The sequence below is a fragment of the Oratosquilla oratoria genome, chromosome 41 (assembly GCF_046742065.1).
Source record: "Oratosquilla oratoria isolate Oo_2021 chromosome 41, ASM4674206v1, whole genome shotgun sequence".
Lineage (NCBI taxonomy): Eukaryota > Metazoa > Arthropoda > Malacostraca > Stomatopoda > Squillidae > Oratosquilla > Oratosquilla oratoria.
The window spans coordinates 38,735,387-38,752,848 of record NC_134817.1 but is presented as its reverse complement, the minus strand read 5'-3'; the positions used below and the strand labels follow the sequence as shown (position 1 = coordinate 38,752,848).

Here is a 17,462-nt window from a genome sequence, read left to right as displayed (position 1 = left end):
AGGCATAAAAACCATTCCATCCCCAATACACTCCACTCCCCGCCACCCTCTACCCTCCCTCTTATCTTGGCACCTCCTGGATGACGGGTCATCCCTGCATCCTGTCCACTGACCTGGGTCAGAAGCAATGTCTCAAGACACAGCACATCTACAGCAAAGCTGTTCCATCAATTTGGCAACCCCCCCTTCTCTGTCCCCTCATGCAGAAAAGGAGAAGACAGCAAGAAATCCCTGCATCAAATTTTTCTCACACATACTACCTCACCCCCCATCTCCTCACCCATTCCACCTCATGCATCACAACATCATCCATATACAACTATTCTCCATTCACTCATGTCTTCTGTCCTCTCCTGTCCTTCCTCAACAGACATTCCCCTCTTCCCCAAAGCCCCTTTCACCCCATCCATCCATCTCATCCTAGGCCGCCCCCTCATGATCACTCCCTCCATATCTGCCTTCCATACCTCTTTTACTAGTGTCCTTTTTCCATGTGTCCAAACCATTCCATAAAATACAACTACAACCACTCCTCATTTAACGACGACAATTGGGACCAGCGTCGCCGTCGTTAACCGAATTGGTCGTTAAGCGAAAGTGTATACATATACGTACATGTACTGTATGTACAATGTCCAGCAATACGTGTATCCTTATTTTCGTGTATTTTCCCTCTTTTATACAGTACATTAAAGCTTTATTTACTGTTTTGATAGTACAGAAAGCCCTCAAATAACACGGTGGTTAGGTTCCTGAAATTACCGTGTATGACCAAATCTGTGTATGCTGACATTCCATATTAAATACCGGGGTATTTTTTTAGTTTCGACCTTGGGCGCAATATAGCAATAGAAAATTAATTATTAATTTTGTAAATTAAAATGTATCAACGTAATATGCAATTTTGTGGGAGGAAATGAGAATAAAAAATACCTTGCTACAAGCAAATATGCTAATGAACGAAGTCGGTAGCATAGTATCAGGACACCATCATGTCGTCTGTCAATTGACGGCCTCGGTACTTCTGACAGTACCTCGCCAGGTATATTTTCTTGAAGGAATGTTATGGAGCGGAGATACATGGATTCCTTCAAGCTGCAAGAACTTTGTATACCCCGTAAGCTGAGAGAGTGGTTGAAAAGCCCGCCAACGTCTCTCACGACAACAACAACGAGGACGAGCCAGATGACATTTAATTTGCAGGTAATGATTTATTAAACACAGGTTAGGTTAGGTTAGTTTAGTTTAGGTTAGACGAATTTATCCTTTCATTTCTTCGACGTCGGCATCTATCATAACAAACATGGCGTACTTCGTTACTTACAAAATCTGTTTTAGCACCTTTTTTCTTTTTTTATTTCCACTCACAAAATTGCATATTACGTTGATACATTATAATTTACAACATTAATAATTAATTTTCTATTGCTATATTGCGCCCATGGTCGAAACTAAAAATTTACCAATACCGGTATATACTGTACCCCAGGTAGTTTTTGCAGCTTGCATGATGGTAATGTAGACCTAAGCTTCAGAACACTTTACCTCACAGCTAATATCCACTGTACAAGTTCATTTATAACATCATACAAACTTGCCTCAGCCAACTTATCGTACACGACGTTGTAACTTCGGGAGATTTACGTTACACGAATATTGGTCTGTCATAAAGCCCGTCATTACTCCGCGTTGTCGTTAACCGAGTAGGTCGTTAAACGAGGAGTGGTTGTATGTAAATACACACACACCTAGTTGTAATTACAAAAGAGAAGCAGCTGTATTTATTGAGTGACTGAAATAGTAAAAGAAGTTTCAATTAAATAGTGTATTAAATACACAAAATGGAGAAAGAAAAAGAAAAAGAAAAAGTGAACCAATGAAGAGAGGTTTGGACAACTCAAAGGTGGGACAACAATGTTTTTCAGGATTTCCAAAAGAAAGAGGATTATTAAGCAGAGGTTTAGATGTGGAAAAAGAACCTAGGTATACAAATGAACTAAGGAGTCAGGATATTGCTGATTTGATGCAGGAATTAATAGATTTGAAAGATGAATATAGGACAATGTAAAGAGATAAACCAACAACAAGGAGCTAATGAAGAGATAAACAAAGAGCTTAATGAATTAAATATGGTCAGAAGTGATAACAAAAGAATGAAAAATGAAGATAAAAGTAAAAATAAGGCGTTGAAAAAAGAATTCAAAGAATAAATACAAGCAGTGACCAAGAAAGTAGGAGAAACAATTAAGGAGATGGATCTCCTAGAAATAAAGAATCTATGGAAGCTAGAACAAGAAAATAAGAAAATAACCTTTAGAAAATAATGCAGCAGCAGGTAGAGGAAAATGCTAAAGAAATGGTATTTAAAGTAATTAAAGAAATGGAAAACTGAGTAAGAGACACAGTGGATAAAAAAAGTGCACTGTAGTTTATGGTATTAAAGAAAAATATAATGTACACAGATACCAAAGAGAAAAAGAGAAAGAAATTGCAAAAGCAATTCTGAAAGAGATACAAGAGGAGGGACAGGTAATGGACAAAGAGAAGAAGTACAAAGAATGGGACTGCACTCTAGAGAAGAAAAAGGTATAAGCCATTAAATTCAAACTAAGGTCTCAAAAGCATCAAAGCTGGCAAATAGTGAAAATTACAAAAATGTATGGATAAAATAGAAATGAGTGATGAGGAAAAGGAGAAAGACAGGACACTTGGAAATGAAGCAGATAAAAAAAATGAGAAAAGAACAGACTAAAAAGAATAAGTTTTTCTAGAGAGTACTAGACCTGAGGCTGAGAAAACGGTACATAAAAAAAAAAAAAAAAAAAAACATACATACATATACCAAGGCTTTTTCCCCCTTTCAAGGGGGGTAGCCAAAAAGGGAAAGGCATAAAATCACTCTCACCCATTTCATCCCTAAATACACTCCACACCCCTCCCACCCTCCCTCTCATCTGAGCACCTCCTGGATGACGGGTCATCCCTGCACCTTGCCCACTGCCCTGGGTCAGAAGCAGTGTCGCAAGACACACCACATCCACAGCAAGGCCGCTTCATTTAATCGGCGACCCCCACTCTCCGTCCCCCCTTGCATATAAGGAGAGGACGGGGAGAAATCCCTTCGGGCTGCGTCAAAATTTGCTCACACATACTACCTCACCCCCCACCCCCCCGCCCATTCCTCCTCATGCAATCACAACATCATCCATATACAACCATTCTCCACTCACCTCTGTCTTCCGTCCTCTCCCGTCCTTCCTCAACAGACATTCCCCTCTTCCCCAAAGCCCCCTTCACCCCATCCATCCACCTCATCCTAGGACGTCCCCTCATGTTCACTCCCTCCACATCTGCCTTCCATACCTCTTTTACTAGTCTTTCTTCACTCATTCTTTCCATGTGTCCAAACCATCCTAATATTATTTCATCAACCCTATCTCCCAGCTCCTTTTCCACCCCTGTTCTACTCCTCACCTCCTAATTTCTCACTCTATCTAGCCTAGTAACCCCCACCATACTTCTCAGACACCTCATCTCAAACACATTCAAACTCCTTCTCTCTTCTTCTCTTATGTTCCAAGTTTCTGCCCCATACAGTGCTCTTGGCACAATCACTCCTTCATACAGTCTCCTCTTCGCATCCATTCCTAAATGTCTATTCCTCATTACACTCTTTAATCCACCAATACATTTACTCGCTTCTCTCAATCTACATTCTACCTCCACCTTCACTCCACCTTTTCCTGCTACATTTGCACCCAAGTATCTAAAACTATCCACTTCCTCCAGTCGCTCTCCCTTAATGTTCACTTCCAGTCTACTGCCACTTTCACCCCTTGTACATCTCATCACCTTACTTTTACCCATATTTATCTTTAGCTTTCTTCTATCACATACTCTCCCAAACTCTGCCACCAGCTTCCTCAATCCCTCCTCCGATCCTGCCACAAGCGCAGTGTCATCCGCAAACAACAGCTGGCTCACCTCCCACTTTTCTCTTACTTAAACAAATGCTTTTTGTAGATCTAAGAAGGCACAATCTGCCCATACATCCCTTTCTTTCATTATTTCTATTAGCCTAGAGTAAAAGCAAATCAAGTATGTGTCACATGATATTTCACATGATATTTCACGGAGAGTGGGGGTCGCCGATTTAATGAAGCGGCCTTGCTGTGGATGTGGTGTGTCTTGCGACACTGCTTCTGACCCAGGGCAGTGGACAAGGTGCAGGGATGACCCGTCATCTAGGAGGAGCTAAGATGAGAGGGAGGGTGGAGGGGTGTGGAGTGTATTCAGGGATGGAATGGGTGGGAATGATTTTATGCCATTTCCTTTTTGGCTACCTCCCTTGTAAGGGGGAAAAAGCCTTGGTATATGTATGTATATATATATACACATACATATATACACCAACCTTACCAGAGAAGTAGCCAAAGTCAAAAGGCATAATTCCAATCCCATCCATTTCATCCCTACCATTCCACTCCCATCCACCACCCCTGCCTCCTCATCTTGGCTCCTCACGGATGACAGGTCAACCCTGCATCTCACCCATCAACCTGGGTCAGAAGCAATGCAGCAAGACACAGCACATCCACAGCAAGGTTGCTTCATTTAATCACCAATCACCCCTCTCCATCCCCTCATGCAGAAATAATGAAGACAGGGAGAAATCCCTTTGGGCTGCATCAAAATATAATTTAAACATAACTACTAACCTTCAGTTCCCTGCTCTTGTCCAATGAGATTTGCTGCAGAGTCTTGGCCAAATGTTCCATATTCTACCACAGCTTGATTCTGGGAGAGAGAGAAAAAATAAAATAAAATTAATAAATAAATAAATAAAAATAAATAAAATAAATATATAAATTTATAACATGGAATGTATGAATGTGTATACATGGTATCCCTCTTTTATATATATATATATATATATATATATATATATATATATATATATATATATATATATATATATATATATATATATATATATATATATATATATATATATAAGAGTAGTTGAAGATTGCTCTGAGTGCTAGCACTGTCTCTGGTACTAGGAAAGCACCTACAAGCCCTGCATGGTGGAAATGAAACAGAACTGCCTTAGAACCCAACTCACCAGCAGAGATGCCCACTGTCACCTCAAAATTCAAAGCTCTTCATATAACCACCCCCATCAAAAGGTAGAGCTGTACAAGGCTAGTCCCTGGACTCCAGAACAATGCCAAATTCCATATATGATTCTATATTCTATTCTATATACATATATATATATATATACATCAACACCTTTTTTCCCCTCCCTCTTTTCTTGGCTCCTCCTGGATGATAGGGGTAATCCCTGCATCTTGCCCACTGCCCTGGGTCAGAAGCAATGTAGCATATTCTATATACCAAAGTCCCCCTCCCCTTATATGGGAGGTACCCACTCCTACCCATTTCACTTCCATCCACCACCCTTTCTCCCTCTCATCTTGGGTTCTCATAGATGACAAGTCATACCTGTATCCCACCCAATGCCCTGGGTCAGAGGCAATGCAGCAAAACAGTATATTCATTCCTATCCTATTGCATATATGAACTCTACATATATTATTCTTCATCAATATATTCATTTCTCAAAAAAATCAAAACACTTTAAATACATTTCATAACAAGTTCACCCTGTATTACATCAAAGCTTTGATTCAAATCATCATGAATAATTTTGTGTCTAAATTTGTTACAATTTAATAAACTTCTCTAGCTATGTTTTCCTCACATTGCTGATATCATAGAGCCAAAACCAATACATATATACAAATATATTGCAAGGTTATCTCCCCTTTTTAAGGAGGGGTTGCCAGACTCAATACATACACACCCTACACCCATTCAATACCAATTTGATGCTTTTCCCAGCTTAGCACCTTGAGTCTATGGCAGTACATCAAGACATGGCACTTCCACAGTAGGATCTGCCAGCCTGAATTGGTTCATCTCTAATCCATCTTCACTCATTCTTCTCAGATGCCCAAACCATCTCAGCAGTCTTTGATCTACCCAATCCAACAGCTCTTTTTCCACCCTTGCTTTCAGCTTCAATTCAACATCCCTCTATTTATTCTTGTAACACATACCATAATTCACGAACACTTCATCTCAAACATGTTTAGGTTCTTCCTTTTTGTTTCCTACTCCTTACAGTCCCATGAACACAATCACTTTTTCATGCAACCTTCTCTTTGTATTCATCACAAGACATATTTTTCATAACACTCTTCATTCCCTCAAGGCATTCACTTGCCTCCTTTACTCTACAATTCATGGAACCATAAAGTCAATACATGCAACCAAAACTACTAATGTAAACAAAATCTACAAAACATGCTGTTATTTGAATATTAAAAATGCCTTGACTCCTACCTTTGAAGGAAATGCTGTTCTTCTGCGTATGATGGCTTTGTTTTGCTGCTCTTGTCTTGCCTGAAGACTAAGTTTCTTGTTGAAAAGTGGACTTAAACGGGTGGATCCTCTATATATCCATTCTGACCTATTCTGTGCAGCAAAGAACATTTTGACCAGTGATCCGTCCACTTCTTTCACCTGTGCATTCCACCATCGTCCTGAAGATAGTATAGTATGTTGTCATATTACCCTCTTCAATACGAATAAAATATTCATGTGGACATCAGGTTACCTGATGTAAGATAATGCATCACAATACATGCATTACAAAATATAAAGTTACTGCTGTTATACTCATTCTCTTTCACCCTGAATAAATATAATGTCACAGAAAATGTGATCAAGCCTATTTAAAGAACATGGGCATCACTCAGCTACAACTACAAAATAAATATAATCAGGAAGCTGACACCAGCATCCTCGTATACCCCACTCGCTGCTCATAACACATATGAGTACATAGGCATCATCACATTCAAGAGGTTAACAAAATATATTCCAATATAGTAAAATGACAAACACCACTGCTCAATCTTTGCTCTATTCATTAATACTGTCTTACATACTAAGCAATCATCCTAAGTCAAGACCAAAGTATGTGGTATATACACATACAAAACTAAGACCTATATAAAATATCCCTCCCATCTCAGACTAAATTTTTAAATTTAATATTAGACCACATTTTCCACCATAAAAGACCCTAAAAAATAAAGAAAACAAAAGAAAGAAACAAAAGAAAAAAGTAAATAGAAAAATTAAAAATAGCTATATCTATCAATATACATATCTATCTATCTATCAAGGGTTTTTTCTCCCTTCCAAGGGAGGTAGCCAAGCCAAAAGGCAAGTACTGTACCCACTCTCACATATTTCACTCCTATCCACCACCCTTTTTTCCCCTCTCATCTTATGTCCTCTTGGATAATGGGATATCCCTGTATCCCACCCACTGTCCTGGGTCAGAAACAATGCAGCAAGACACAGCACATCCACAGCATGGCTGCTTCACTTAATCAGTGACCTCCCTCTCTGTCCCCTCATACAGAAAAAGAGAAGATGAGAAATCCCTTTGGGCTGCATCAAAATCATTCACACATAACCCCTCCAATCCTTTCCTTGCATCACAGTATCATCTATACACAATCATTCTCCACTCGCCCCTATTTCCTGCCTTCTCTTTTCCTTGATCAATGCCCCTTTCACCCCATCCATCCATCCATCTCATTCTTGGTCGTCCCCTCAAGTTCATTCCATCCACCTCATGGGGATGCCTTGAAGTAGAGGTTACTGGTATTAGACTAACACCTAAATACCTGTTTGACACACAGCCTAGCCTGTGTTACTCTCTATATTTTTGATATTTATAAAGTTAGCTGCATCTTTCGAGAACATTCAGTAGCCTACAATCTTGGAGTAAAAGTGTCTTAAGAAGGTTTGGAAATTCTGAGAAAATGGTGGGTTTTTACTTTTTTCATGACCAAACTATATGTACATCTTATATACATCTTATGTGAAAAGAGGATATATATTCTACCTTAGACTTTACGCAATCAATAGGAACCCTGATTAGTACCTTCTACGCTGAATGCTACTCATTCATTTATTCTGGCTACTGCTCTATAGGGCCACAAAGTAGTGCAGTCAAACTTGCAAGCAGGTGGTTATGAGTTTGATTCCCAGGACCTGCTGTGGGCTATGTTGTGTTGGTTCCTGACAGCCCTGGCCAGGTGGGGAGGCAACCCAAACCTCAGATTAAAAAACCCAGCAGCTTGCCGCATCTGATCGGGTTTGCCCTACCAGGGGTTCCTCACTTCCCATTTTGAAGGAGTGAGATGGTATGTTTTTTGTTTGTTTTTTTCTGCTGCTGCTGCTCATGATTTCCTTTGGTATAAATACATACATACCCACATATTCATGATACTGTGAGATACAGAGACAGGACACCATGAGGGAGTGGGAGGGTATTTTTTTTTTCTTTTTTCCTGTTGCTCATGATTTCCTTTGGTATAAATACATACATACCCACATATTCAATAGGAGAGATTGGCTAAACTGGAGTTACCGACGCTGGAGCAAAGAAGAGAGAGGTGACCTACTGACCATCTACAGAATCATGAAAGGCACAGAGATACTCGATAGAGAGGACTTACTAAACTGGGACAAGAGAAACACAAGAGGACATGGAAAGAAAATAAAAAAACATAGCTACAGAAGAGAACTGAAGAAAAACAGTTTTCCACATAGAGTAGTGGACACTTGGAACAAACTGGATAATGAAATAGTATGCACAAAAACCATTCATGAGTTTAAAAGCAAACTAGACACTGCGAGATACAAAGGCGGGACACCACAAGCATAGCTCCCCTTCCCGCAAAATACAACTAGGTAAATTCATGATACTGCAAGATACAGAGACGGGACACCATGAGCATAGCTCCACTTCCCATAAGATAAAACTAGGTAAATACATGCACAAGTGTACTGTACAAAGACTCACACAAATGATGGAACAGTATTAAGAGTATATCAGTCATCAGAAGACATTTTACTTCATAAATCAACGATCTTTGAACTATCTATTTTATATTACCTAACTCATATTTCTATAAATAGTAAAACATTCCAACATGGATTCTATATGATGTATCTTATATATTCTAATTTCTGTTGTATCATTCACATGGTTGGTCATGCATCTAACACATTCATCAAAAGGCCCCATGTGAGACCTTTATTGTCGCTCACCATTTCGTTCCGTCTTTATGTAATTGTGCTTCTGTAGACGAACCATAGGTCTCTCTGGATACATTTGTAGGTATTCGCGAATGAATTCACTTGAATCTTGAGCAACATCTTCCCACGTGCATTCTGAGGACTCTGCCACCACTCGAATGTCTTGATGGAAAACATACTGTGCGTAGCCATCATCGAAGAATACGAGGTATCTAGTAAAAGAATTATTTGTTGCAAGCAAGCAGAAAGACATTACATACATACATACATATACCAAGGCTTTTTCCCCCTTTCAAGGTAGGTAGCCAAAAAGAAAAAGGCATAAAATCATTCCCACCCATTTCATCCCTAAATACACTCCACTCCACTCCCCTCCACCCTCCCTCTTATCTTAGCACCTTTATAAATTAGATGCAGTAATGAATCCACTTTATGAGCATCATACTTTTCACACATATGAGATGTTGTCACAAAGTTCATTGATATATATATATATATACATATAACATATACCAAGGCTTTTTCCCCCTTCCAAGGGAGGTAGCCAAAAAGGGAAAGGCATAAAAACACTCCCACCCATTTCATCCCCAAATACACTCCACACCCCTCCCACCCTCCCTCCCATCTGAGCACCTCCTGGATGACGGGTCATCCCTGCACCCTGCCCACCACCCTGGGTCAGAAGCAGTGTCGCAAGACACAGCACATCCACAGCAAGGCCGCTTCATTTAATCGGCGACCCCCCTCTCCGTCCCCCCTTGCATATAAGGAGAGGACAGGGAGAAATCCCTTCGGGCTGCGTCAAAATTTACTCACACATACTACCCCACCCCCCACCCCCCCGCCCATTCCTCATCATGCATATATATAAATCAATCAAATCAGCCATCCTGAGTCCACTACTGAACAAAGACCTTCATAGCATTCCATGATTCACAAGACTGCACCAACCTCCACCACGTCACTCCTGCAAACTTCTCAATCTCGTTTTTCCACCTTCTGTCTGGTCTCTCTCTTCCATGCTTCCTATCTTGCAGCATCCACTCAGTAACACACTTGCTCTATCACACTAACTTACCTGCCCAATTCCACTTCCTCTCTTTCACTGCCTCCACAATATCTTTCACTCTAGTCTGCTCTCTCACCCAACTTGCTCTCTTTCGGTCTCTCAGCATTATTCCCATCATTGATCTCTCCATTCTCCTCTGTGCAGTCCTTAATTTTGTTCCATCGCCTTTGTCAGTTTCCAAGTCTCACACCCATAGATTATTGCTGGCAGAATGCATTGATTGTAAACTTTACATTTCAAACATAAAGGTAGAGAGCCTCTCAGCATTTTATTATACTTACCAAACACTTTCCAACCAATTATAATATGTCTTTTTATTTTGTTATCATGATCTTTTGTCACTTTCACCATCTGGCCTAAATAATTACACTTTTCAACTTCTTTAAGACTCTCACCATCAATTATAAACTCTTTACTTTGAACTTTCATGTTGAACATTACTTTGGTTTTGGTCTTGTTCATTTTCAAACCTACTTTGAGATTTTCCTTGTTCAGATCACTCAGCATATCTTGCATGTCTTCTGCTCTCTCTGAAGGGTAGACAGAAAGGCACTGTGGGAGGTTATGCAGATATATGGGATAGGAGGAAAGCTTCTGGGAGCTGTCAAGAGTTTTTATGAGAGTAGTAGAGCTTGTGTCAGGATTAGAAATGGAGAGAGTGAGTGGTTCGAGTTAAAGGTGGGACTTCGTCAAGGATGCGTTATGTCACCCTGGCTGTTCAACTTATACATGGATGGGGTAGTGCGAGAGGTAAATGGAAGGGTAGTGGGTCAGGGATTGGAGATGGTTCAAGAAAATGGAGAAAAGTGGTTGGTGAACCAGCTATTATTTGCTGACGACACTGCGCTTGTGGCAGGATCGGACGAGGGATTGAGGAAGTTGGTGACAGAGTTTGGGAGAGTATGTGATAGAAGAAAGCTAAAGATAAATGTGGGTAAAAGTAAGGTGATGAGATGTACAAGGGGTGAAAGTGGCAGTAGACTGGAAGTGAACATTAAGGGAGAGCGACTGGAGGAAGTGGATAGTTTTAGATACTTGGGTGCAAATGTGGCAGGAAAAGGTGGAGTGAAGGTGGAGGTAGAATGTAGATTGAGAGAAGCGAGTAAATGCCTTGGTGGATTAAAAAGTGTAATGAGGATTAGACATTTGGGAATGGATGCGAAGAGGAGACTGTATGAAGGAGTGATTGTGCCAACAGCACTGTATGGAGCAGAAACATGGAACATAAGAGAGGAAGAGAGGAGTTTGAATGTGTTTGAGATGAGGTGTCTGAGAAGATGATGGGGGTTACTAGGCTAGATAGAGTGAGAAATGAGGAGGTGAGGAGGAGAACAGGGGTGGAAAGGGAGTTGGGAGATAGGGTTGATGAAAGAATATTAGGATGGTTTGGACACATGGAAAGAATGAGTGAAGAAAGACTAGTAAAAGAGGTATGGAAGGCAGATGTGGAGGGAGTGAACATGAAGGGACGTCCTAGGATGAGGTGGATGGATGGGGTGAAGGGGGCTTTGGGGAGGAGGGGAATGTCTGTTGAGGAAGGACGGGAGAGGACAGAAGACAGGGGTGAATGGAGAATGGTTGTATATGAAGGATGTTGTGATGTATGAGGTGGAATGGGCCGGGGGATGGGGGGTGAGGTAGTATGTGTGAGCAAAATTTGATACAGACCAAAGGGATTTCTCCCCATCTTCTCCTTTTATGCAATGGGGGGACGAAGTGGGGGGTCGCCGATTTAATGAAGCGGCCTTGCTGTGGATGTGCTGTGTCTTGCGACACTGCTTCTGACCCAGGGCAGTGGACAGGGTGCAGGGATGACCCATCATCCAGGAGGTGCTAAGATAAGAGGGAGGGTGGAGGGGTGTGGAGTGTATTCAGGGATGGAATGGGTGGGAATGATTTTATGCCTTTTCCTTTTTGGCTACCTCCCTTGTAAGGGAGAAAAAGCCTTGGTATATGTATATACGTATATATTACATGGGAAGGGAGCTATGCTCGTAGTGACCAATCTTTGTATTTTTCAGCATCCAGTTTGTTCTTAAATTTTTGTATATTATTTACACACACTGTTGCCTCATCCAATTTATTCCAGATACCCACCACTCTATGTGGGAAGCTATTCTTTTTTCAGATCTCTTCTATAACTATCTTTTTTGAGTTCCTTTTCATGTCCTCTTGTTTTCTTCTTGTCCCACTTTAATAAAACATCTATCTCTAGGACTTCCATCCCTTTCATAATTCTGTAACTGGTCAGTAGATCTTTGTTCTAGGGTTGGTAGTTCCAATTTGGACAATCTTTGTTCATATGTCAATTTGGAGAATGTTGGTGCGATCTTTGTTGATGCTTTCTGGATTCTTTCTACATATATACATATACATATACCAATGGTTTTTTCCCCATTTTAAAGGAGGTAGCCAAAAAACAATGGCATAAAAACCATGCCCACCCATTCCATCCCTATCACACTCCACTCCCCTCCACCCTCCTATCTTGGCACCTCCAATACCCCTGTTTGGGGTATTGGCTGCATGTTATTGTGACAAAGTAGCATGCAGTTGATACTTTAGGGTCTATATGGGGCGCCCCTACAGACCAGAGCCAGACATCATTTTGTCTGTGATAGAGGAGGACTCTGTTCATAGAGAAATGATGACAATATTATTATACTGTGACTGTCCCTCCATTATGCTGTCCCCCAACCCCTTGTTACTGTCCTGTACCATTTCTCTGAATATCCATTTCCTTTTTTTGCCTACCCTGTGGTGGGGGATAGAATGCTGCCACCAAGTCTTCCCACTTGAATTGTAAGAGGCAAGAAAAACGGGACGGGGATTATGACTAGGCATCCTTCTCCCTGTAGCCCCATAGGGGACATTCCTAAAAAACATAAAGGCATAAGAGGGTCTAGGATTATTTCTAATTTCTTTATATTCTTTTCAGTACTGGGTGTCCATAGTGTCAGAGCATACTCCAATCTTGGTCTTATCAATGTAACTAATATTTTCTTTACCATTTCCTCATCTAAGTAATCAAATGCCACTTTCATTGATCTTAGTAAATTGAAGGTTTCTCCGACCATTTTGTTGATATGCTTGTCTGGTGACATGTCTTTGCTGATGATTACTCCTAGATCCCTTTCCAAGCTTACTTTTTTAACTTCCTTTGCACCAATTTTATATTGACCCGCTATTCTATTTTTACTTTTTTCCAAATTCCATTATACTACATTTCTTGATGTTGAAGTTCACTTCACACTTTTGACTCCATTCCCAGACTTTGTCCAGGTCTTTCTGTAGTGATTCACAATCTTCCTCTGTACATACTTTCTTTAGTAGTTTTGCATCATTTGCAATGAAGTTCATATAACATTCCACACCTTCATCCATGTCATTTATATATATATATAGCAAACATAATCGGAGCCAATACCAAACCTTGTGGGACTCCACTTATCATTACTTCCCAGGTCGAGTATTTGTCTCTAAGTACTACCCTCATTTTTCTCCCGGTCACGAAATCTTCCATCCATTCAAATAATTTTCCTTGAATACCACCTATTGATTCAATTTTTCTTAATAGCTTTTTGTGTGGTACTTTATCAAATGCTTTTTGTAGATCTAGGGAAGCACAATCTGCCCATCCATCCCTTTCTAGTATTATTTCTATTAGTCTCGAGTAGAAGCAAATCAAGTTTGTGGCACATGATCTTCCTGGTCTAAATCCAATTTGTGTTGAATTCAGTATATCATTTCCTTCCAGATATTTAATCCACCTACTTTTGATACCTTTTTCACATATTTTTGCTTTTATGCTTGTAAGGGAGACCAGTCTATAGTTAGTTGGATTTTCCTTCTTACCTCCTTTATATATTGGTACAACATTTGTGTTTTTCCAAACCTGTGGTACCTTTCCTTCTTTGAGTAAACAATTATCTTACATATTTTGTCTGTTACTTTACCTATGCCTTCTTTTAACATTTAATTTGCAATTCCATCTGGACCATGTGATTTTCTGACATCAAGGTTTTTTATTTGGTTTATAATTTCCTTCTCTGTCACAGTTATTTCTTTCATTGGGGGGTATCTTTCTATATTTCCTCCCAATTTTGTGTACTTTCAATTGTGAATACAGATCTAAAATGTTTGTTCATAATTTCTCAGCCATTTCCACATCTTCTGTATATCCATTATTCCCTTGACACAGTTTTACTATTTCTTGTCTTTTATTTTGGCATTCACATACCTGTAGAATAGTTTAGGTTGGTCCTTGCATTTTTTTATTATGTCCTTTTCATAGTTTCTCTTTTCCTCCCGGTGTATTTTTACATATTCATTTCTTAGTTTGATATATATTTGCAACTTTATCATTTTTTTTTCCATCTATTCCAAGCTTTGTCTCTTCTATCTTTAGCCTCACTACATTTTTTGTTGTACTTAATGTACACCCTTTCTTGCTTCTGTTTTGGTACATATTTGTTTATTCCCTCATTATAAATTTCTTTTAATATGTTCCATTTCTCTTCCATCTTTGTTTCTTCATTTAAGAAGTTTTCCCAATTTGCATTTTGAAAGAATTTTCTGAGTTTCTTAAAATTCATTTCTTTGTACATTAGTCTTCTTTTTCTATGTTTCTCATTTCTTCTCAAATCAATTTGTTCTTTTAGTTCGAACTCTATTAGTATATGGTCACTCTTCCCAATTGGTGTTTTGTATTCCATTTTATCCACAATTTCAGGCTCTGACATAAACATTAAATCTAGTCTCGATGGTTCCTCATTGTTTCTATATCTGGCATTTTCCTTTACCCATTGAGTCATTGTATATTTGATGGTCATATCCAGTAGTATGTTTCCCCAGAGGTCTTCTCCACCTTTCACTGTCATTTCTTCCCAACATATTTCTTTTGAGTTAAAGTCACCCATAATTACTATGTTTCCTCCTTCTTTCAGTAAATCAGTTAGTGCATTCTTTGTGTCTTCCAACATTTTGGAATGATTACTCTCTGTCCAAGACTGTGTTTTTGGGGGCACATATATTACTACAAATTTTCTACTTTTCATGTTATTGTTTTCAACTTTTATCATTATCAAATCCACATTACTTTTTCTTTCTGTTGTCTTAGTCACATTTAAGCCTTTCTTAGTCAAAAACGTGACTCCTCCACCCTGTTTCTCCTTCCTATTTTTCATCCAATGGTTGTATAGACCTTGTCCCACAGTGTTTGGTGGTAGAGAACATTTTAATTTCATCTCCACTCCGCAATTCCCACGTCTGGTTTTTCTACTGCCAGATGGTCATTTAATTCATTTAGTCCTGAAATCAAGCCATCTATGATGGTATACATTATTCTTAATTTTTGCCTTTCTCCTTTTTTGTCCATTACGTTTCCTTTTTTTTGATAAGCCAATTTCTCAGCCTCAGGTCCAGCACTCTCCAAAAAAAAAATCATTCTTTTCAGTCTCTGTTCTTTTCTCGTTTTTTTAATTTGCTTCACTTCTAAGTGTCTTTTCTCTTTTTCCTCATATATATATATATATATATATATATATACCTGTATATGTATATCCCTTGCCTTGGTTCCCCCCCTTTGCATGAAAATAACAGCTCCCATGAAACCACTACATTATTCTGAGTTAATGGGCTAACTAGCAGAGAGTATATTTTGCCTTCATATAACCTATACATGAAAAGGCTTCTTCCCCCTTACAAGTGAGATAGTCAGCCATGGCATACTTCATATAAAGAAATAATTTTACTTCTATCTATCTATATACCAACAGCTTTTTCTCCCTTATAAGGGAGGCAGCCAAGTCGAAGTCACGTACATACTCCCACCCATTCCACTCCCCTCCACCACACCTTTCCTCCCTTTTATCTTAGTTCCCTTAATTCCTCAGGGATGATGGGTCATCCCTGTATCCCACCCACTATTTTGCTTAGAACTACGTAAGTCTGCCATCTCTGCAGTAAGACTTAACACTAAGATTTGTGCAACAAAATAAAACCTCCATGGAAAAATAGTAAATATGGACCTTCTTACCTAAATTTATTAGCTGCAGTTGGGACCTCTGCAACAATGCCTACATAAAAGGAACCAGAGATAACGTTTTTTGAATCTTCATCTTTATATTTTGCAATGACCCGTGTCCCCACTGGTATGCGTGTTAGACACACGTGATGATACGCAAGAAATTTCCCAGCCATTATCCTTGGCAGTCCTCCACCTTTTGAATGCTTCTGGTAACGAATCTTGTAGTGAATGTTCTGTGAAGACAGAAAACACAGCCTTTCAAATTATTATAAAAAAAAACAACCTTGTTTGTCATGTATACAAAATGAAACAAATATAAAAAATGAAAATGGCTTTCATAAATATTGCATGGGTGCTAAGCTTGGCCAAAATCAAGGACAGCAAAGTATAACTACCTAAAAAAAAAAAATATATATATATATATATATATATATATATATATATATATATATATATATATATATACACATATATATATATATGTTTTTCCCCCTTACTCCCTCATGTTCCATCCCTATCACACTTCTGGATGACAGGTCATCCCCGCATCTTGTCCACTACCCTGGATGAGAAGCAGTGTCACAAGACACAGCACATCCACAGCAAGGCCGCTTCATTAAATCAGCACCACCCCCTCTCCATCCCCTCATGCAGAAAAGGAGAAGATGGGGAGAAATCCCTTTGGGCTGCATCATATTTTTCTCATACATACTCCCTCACTCCCCATCCCCCACCCATTCCACCTCATGGAATATATATCCATATACAACCATTCTCCATTCACCCATCTTCTGTCCTCTCCCATCCTTCCTCAACAGACATTCCTCTCTTCCCCAAAGCCCCTTTCACCCCATCCATCCATCTCATCCTAGGTCGACCCCTCATGTTCACTCCTTCCACATCTGCCTTCCACACCTCTTTTACTAGTCTTTCTTCACTCATTCTTTCCATGTGTCCAAACCATCCCAATACTCTTTCATCCACCCTATCTTCCAATTCCCTTGCCACCCCCATTCTCCTCCTTACCTCCTCATTTCTCTCTATCCAGCCTAGTAACCCCCATCATACTTCTCAGACACCTCATCTCAAACACATTCAAACTCCTTCTCTCTTCTTCTCTTATGTTCCATGTTTCTGCCCCATACAGTGCTGTTGGCACAATCACTCCTTCATACA

The 17,462-nt window shown here is 39.6% G+C and overlaps 1 protein-coding gene across 1 annotated transcript in view; it reads right to left on the bottom strand.

Moving 5' to 3' along the window:
• LOC143021245 (histone-lysine N-methyltransferase eggless-like) overlaps positions 1-17,462 on the bottom strand; it is a 99,201-nt gene that overhangs the window by 47,393 nt on the left and 34,346 nt on the right. Inside the window, exons 10-13 of the mRNA XM_076178641.1 lie at positions 16,296-16,519; positions 9,202-9,401; positions 6,412-6,611; positions 4,719-4,797 (exon numbers count right to left, since the gene is read on the bottom strand). Coding sequence (XP_076034756.1) covers positions 4,719-4,797; positions 6,412-6,611; positions 9,202-9,401; positions 16,296-16,519 — 703 coding nt within the window. The remainder of the gene's footprint in view (positions 1-4,718; positions 4,798-6,411; positions 6,612-9,201; positions 9,402-16,295; positions 16,520-17,462) is intronic.